Below are 5,907 nucleotides of genomic sequence, written 5' to 3'. Positions count from 1 at the left end.
CTTCCCTCTTCACCTGGGTCCATCTTCCCTGAGTGACCTGATCAGGGTCCATGGCTAGGAACCCCGCTGTCATGCTGACATTTTGTCACCAGCACAGGCCTCTCCCCTGAGGACCATGTGCTCACTCTTGCCCCCCGCCCCGATGTGTTTTAGCCACACGGCACGCAGCCCCCCACTCCCAGAACACGGCACCACTGTTCATGGGGTCGCTCAAGCCCCAGAGCCGGTTGTCATCCAGACTCTCCCTCCCTGTCTCCGTACCACGTCCACCCACCGGCCAGGCCCACCGGGCCTCCCTCCAGGTGACCGTCTCCGCCTCCCTTAATGCTGTGATGGAGACATTCTGGTGTCACGTTGCAGGTGAACTAGTTAGGGATCAGAGAGGTTAGGACTCTTCTGCCAAGTAGATGTCAGAACTGGGACAGGAACCAAGGTCTGTCAAAACTGAAGTTGCCGTTCTCCCCCACGGCATCCCAGAGGGGTGTGTGGGCTTAGGAGTCCAGACAGCGAGGCCTGGAAGCATCGTCTTACACATGGAGACACGGGCCCAGGGAAGGGAGGGGGCTGGCCAAGGTCACACAGTGTCATAGATACCAGAAGCCCCTGTCCGCACCCCCAAGGGTGGTTTCATATAAAATGGGGCTTAGGCTGTGTAGACTGATGTGCAGACCAGGTGCACTTGATTTTGTAAATCGTAACTGTCAAAGGAGTCACCGTCCAGCTGGGTTGAGAGCCTGAGGGTGGGGACTCTGCTCTGTAGGGGCAGGAGCTGACCGGAAAGGGAAGGAGCTAGAAGGGAGGAGTTCTGCTCTGTCCCCGACCCGGGTCAGGACTGAGGCTAGAGCTGTCCTCCCCAGGCACTGCGGCTACAGCAAGGCCTTCCAGGACTCGGACGAGGAGAAGATGCAGTATCAGAACGGGCAGGGTGAGTGCAGGGGCCCAGGCTCATGGGGGCAGAGAGGAGGTCCAGCCGGGAGGGTGGGGATAGTGCTGGTCTGGGGAGGGAACAGGTGGGGAGGAGCAGGGCAGCGCGCGGAAAAGAGGAGAGCCCCAGAGGTAGACAGTAGGATGTCAGAGAACCCAGACCTCAGAGGCGGAGCGCTGTTCACCCTTATCAGGTTGGCGGGCCCTACCCGGGATGCTAGAAACTCTCCTCCCCAGGAAATGCACGCATCTGCACTCACACACAATTTTGTGTAGTTTCGGAGGGTGTGTGTCATATACTGTTGGATAAGGACCCACGCTGCAGACAGCTTTCCCAGGACCCTGCAGGGACCCCACAAGATGGGGCACATAGGAGAAAGCCTACCTCCGTACCTCACACCTGTGCCCGTGGTAGACGTTAGTATCATTTCTGGTACCGAATCTCAGCTGAGTGCAGCTCAGAGTCGTCCTCACTGAGGTTTTCTAGGGAGCTACTTTCAATCAGAATTGGCGTTTGTGATGAAAATGTTTTTGCTACATTTCTACCCTAGAGCAATTTAGATAGACCTTAAAGATTCTAGAAGTGACCCCCCCAAAAACAGCAGATGTGCTCAGAACCCACTGGAGACCCCAAAGTCCCCTAGAGACCCCATAGCTCCTCCATAGAGACCCCATTTTCACTCGGTAAGCACGTACTGGGCACCTACTGTTTGCTGCCACAACCTGGGCTTCCCGGGGCTTCCCAGGGACCCTCCCTACCCTCCGCATCCCATCCCAGACCTACCCCAGGCCCAGGGCATGCTGCCAGAGCAAGCCTTCTGCACCCTACTCATGGCATTTCTTTCCTGGCCCTTCAGCACCCCCACCTGTCTTCCTGCCCCTGCACCACCCCCCAGGGAAGATCCCGGAGCCCCAGTTCTATGCAGAACCCCACAATTACGAGGAGCCAGGGCGGGCGGGCCGCAGTTTCACCCGAGAGATTGAAGCCTCCAGGATCCACATCGAGAAAATTATCGGCTCTGGTGAGCCTTGGGGGTTGTGAAGGTGGGGACAGCACAGAGGGGTGCCTGGGGGAGGGGCACCCAGGGCAGGGAAAGAGGGGAGTCCTGGAGAACACACTTCGTGGGGCAGGGTTGGGGAGGGTGGTGCTGGGGTCCAGGTGTGGAAGGGAGGGTCCCACAGCCCTCCTCTCCCTGCCCCACTCGGGGTCCACAGGGGAGTCCGGTGAGGTCTGCTATGGGCGGCTGCGGGTGCCGGGACAGCGGGATGTGCCCGTGGCCATCAAGGCCCTCAAAGCTGGCTACACAGAGAGGCAGCGGCAGGACTTTCTGAGTGAGGCGTCCATCATGGGTCAGTTTGACCACCCCAATATCATCCGCCTGGAAGGAGTTGTCACCCGTGGTAGGTCCCGGGCTGGGGCAGCCTCACCCTGCAGGGCCCCTCCTGCCCCAGCACGGAAGTCTGGGTCCACCCCTGGACCACGGTGCTCTGCCCCTGCTCTGCCCCCATCCCCCCGGTTCAGGTTCCTGGGTGACTTGGGTGGGGAGGGGACCCAGAGTCCAGGACCCCAGTGGGAACCCTAGTCTCTCTGGAGCCCTCAGTGCCGGCCCAGCTCTTGGCAGCTCACAGAGGGACCGTGTTCCTGGGGTCTCTGATCGATAGACTCGATCAAGAGCCACCCCGTGCCTCTACCCCTCCCCAGGCCGCCTGGCAATGATCGTGACCGAGTACATGGAGAATGGCTCTCTGGATGCCTTCCTGCGGGTGCGTGTCCCGCGCCACCTTCCCCGTGGGTGTGGGGGAGGGGAATTCAGTCTGGGTGTTGGGAGATAAGGACAGGCCTCCAGACACCCACGGGAGCTTGGACCCTGTGGACCTGGGGAAGGGGCGTGGGGTACAGGGAGGAGCCTTAAGGGTCAGCCGATCAAATTGTCTTGCAGCCCCCCTTAATGGGAAGGGCCCTCCGCGCACGGGGTCCTCTGCTCCTCACACAGACTGGGAGGGGAGCCTCCGTGGAGACCCAGGGTCCCGCCCGCTGGGAGGCATGGCGCGTGTCGGGGAAATAGCTAGCCTCCAGCCTCCTCCCCCGAGCCGTTTATCTGTTGAGCCTCCCGGCGCTGGGCTTCCCCTCTCTGGGCCTCCGTTTCTCCTTCTCAGGATGGGTGAGACGTCATCACAGCCCCACCTCCCTCTCAGGGTCGCTAAGAGCGTAAATGAGACCATGAGAAGGACTGAGACAGGAACATGCTTCATAAGCAGTGAAGACACTTGGCACGCGGCGCAGAGCCTTGCTGAAGCCCAGCCGTGTCCCCCTACAGACTCACGACGGGCAGTTCACCATCACGCAGCTGGTGGGCATGCTCAGAGGCGTGGGCGCCGGCATGTGCTACCTCTCGGACCTGGGCTACGTCCACCGAGACCTGGCTGCCCGCAACGTCCTGGTTGACAGCAACCTGGTGTGCAAGGTGTCCGACTTCGGGCTCTCCCGGGTGCTGGAGGATGACCCTGGCGCGGCCTACACCACCACGGTGCGTGGGCCCCCCGCTTTCCGGTGAGACCAGGGAGGGCTCCCACACACAGTGAAGTTGGAAATGTCGGGGCTGCCTTCAGCCGGGGCAAGTCCTACTTCTTCTCCACATCTCAGTTTCCCCCTCTGGGAAATGGGAGCTCCCGTTCCCACCTTTCCTATATACCAGGTGGCCTGGGGAGACACCAGGGCTCGGCCCGCGGTCACTCACTGTCTGGGAGGTTTTGGGAGGGTCAGTGTCTCTCTGAATTGCGAATCCACTCTACATTCTTCTGTAAGGATTAGCTAAACCCTGATGGCGGCAGAAGCTGTTCCGAAGAGAGGCAGGCCTCTCGAGAGAAGCCTTGGGGGCCACCTTCGAGGCATGAGGCTGAGTGGGCCGGGGCTCAGGCCCCCCAACCTTGCCTCAGTGAGAACCTTCCCTTGGGCCCCCCCACCACCGAGCATCCAGACAAGGTTTCACTTAGAGAAAGGATTTTGTGACAAAAACAGAAAGAAACAAGAAAGAAAGGAAGGCAGGGCAGCGAGATAATGAGCAAGCCGAGTCCCACAGGCTGCGTCCCTTGTCAGCCTGTTGACGGGTATTTGCTGAGCACCTGCTGTGTTCCAGCCACATCACGCGGGTCCTCCGCTCAGTCTGCAAATCAGCTGGGAGTGCGGGTCCCCTGAGCGGAACGGGGGCTCCAGGCAGGGGGAAGGCTGGGCCTCCGGTCCTGCGCTGCCACGCTCCTGGCCCTGCCCCGGCGCTCGGCTCCCTGCCCCGGGCCGGGGAGAAGGCCTGGGCACTTGCGCATGTCTTGCAGGGAGGCAAGATCCCAATCCGCTGGACAGCCCCGGAGGCCATCGCTTTCCGGACCTTCTCCTCAGCCAGCGACGTGTGGAGCTTCGGTGTGGTCATGTGGGAGGTGCTGGCCTACGGGGAGAGGCCCTACTGGAACATGACAAACCGTGATGTGAGTCCGGGACCCTGGCTGGGCAGAGGCCGCAGGGGATGTTGGGCGGAAGGGAGGGGGGCGGACTCCAGCCCAGCACTGTGCTTGTCCCTTCCCCCCACCCCAGGTCATCAGCTCCGTGGAGGAGGGGTACCGCCTGCCCGCACCCATGGGCTGCCCCCGCGCCCTGCACCAGCTCATGCTGGACTGCTGGCACAAGGACAGGGCCCAGCGGCCTCGCTTCTCCCAGATTGTCAGTGTCCTTGATGCCCTCATCCGGAGCCCTGAGAGTCTCAGGGCTACTACCACTGTTAACAGGTGCCTGGCGCCCACCCCAGCTCTGCCCAAACCCAGCTGCCCTCCCGGTATTCCCCCAGATAAGGCCCAGACTTAGGGTCAGCCCTGACGTCCAGACCACACCGAGCTGACTCCTAAAGCCCCGACCTGCCTAGGCCCCTGACCCCTGAGCTTCCTGGGCCCCTGACCCCTGTCAAGTCTGGACCCCCAACTCCTGGCTTACCTGGGCCCCTGACTGCTGTCCTACCTGGGCTCCCCACCCGTGTCCTGTCTGCGCCCCTGAGCCCTGAGCTTCCTGGGCCCCTCATCACTGCCTTACCTGGGCCCCTGACAGCTGTCCTGCCTGGACCCCCGCCCTGCCTGAGATTTCCTCCGCCCTCTCCTTTCAGGCCTGGGGGCTACCTTGTCAGACCCTTTGCTCACTAGTGAGCCTGCATGGAGGCTGAGGGTGGCTGTTGCCTGGGTCCCCAAGGAAGACAGAGACCCTGGCAGGCCACTTACCAAGGGCCCCTGTGCCTCAGGTGCCCGCCCCCTGCCTTTGCCCAGAGCTGCTTTGACCTCCGCGGGGGTGGGGGTGGTGGCGGTGGCCTCACCGTGGGGGACTGGCTGGACTCCATCCGCATGGGCCGCTACCGAGACCACTTCGCTGCCGGCGGCTACTCCTCGCTGGGCATGGTGCTACGAATGGATGCTCAGTGAGTGAAGGGTCGGGTGGTGCCCGTGTGGGTGGGGACTGGAGGCAGGGCCACCGAGGTGGGGGGGTGGAGGGGGGGGGGGGGGAAATCTCCAGGGGATGGGTCTGCCCCTGGCTCCGTGGTTCCTGGCCTCCCAGGCCGACCAGAGCAGCCCCACCCTTCCTTCACAGGGACGTGCGTGCCCTGGGCATCACCCTCATGGGCCACCAGAAGAAGATCCTGGGAAGCATCCAGACCATGAGGGCCCAGCTGACAAGCACCCAGGGGCCCCGCCGGCACCTCTGACCCAAGGCCAGTGGGGCCTGGGCAGCAACGAAAGCAGACCCGGGTCGTGTTGGCCATCAGAGGACTTGCAGGGTTGGCTAGGGGTCAGGCATGCCCCCAAGCCTCTGTCCCTCCTCTCAGGTGCCAGGGAGGCCAAGAGCTCCCCCGCAGGACCTGGGCTTACTGGGGCTCAGGCTGCCTGGGGAGGGGCGTTCGGCACCCAGCATGGCTGGGACATCTGTCCCCAGGGCAGAGGGACTGCTCTTCC

The 5,907-nt window shown here is 62.5% G+C and overlaps 1 protein-coding gene across 1 annotated transcript in view; it reads left to right on the top strand.

Moving 5' to 3' along the window:
* The window catches only part of LOC111154822 (EPH receptor A8), a 34,211-nt gene extending 28,551 nt beyond the window's left edge, over positions 1-5,660 (top strand). The window contains exons 6-14 of the mRNA XM_022514745.1: positions 761-925; positions 1,782-1,946; positions 2,140-2,325; positions 2,627-2,688; positions 3,243-3,452; positions 4,255-4,404; positions 4,511-4,701; positions 5,202-5,375; positions 5,546-5,660. Of these exons, the coding sequence (XP_022370453.1) occupies positions 761-925; positions 1,782-1,946; positions 2,140-2,325; positions 2,627-2,688; positions 3,243-3,452; positions 4,255-4,404; positions 4,511-4,701; positions 5,202-5,375; positions 5,546-5,660 (1,418 nt within the window). The remainder of the gene's footprint in view (positions 1-760; positions 926-1,781; positions 1,947-2,139; positions 2,326-2,626; positions 2,689-3,242; positions 3,453-4,254; positions 4,405-4,510; positions 4,702-5,201; positions 5,376-5,545) is intronic.
* The last annotated feature ends 247 nt before the right edge of the window (positions 5,661-5,907 follow it).

The sequence above is a fragment of the Enhydra lutris genome, unplaced genomic scaffold, assembly GCF_002288905.1.
Source record: "Enhydra lutris kenyoni isolate GAN:26980312 unplaced genomic scaffold, ASM228890v2 scaffoldscaffold38, whole genome shotgun sequence".
NCBI lineage: Eukaryota > Metazoa > Chordata > Mammalia > Carnivora > Mustelidae > Enhydra > Enhydra lutris.
Note: the sequence above shows the minus strand (reverse complement) of the source record. Positions and strands in the feature narration are given on the sequence as shown.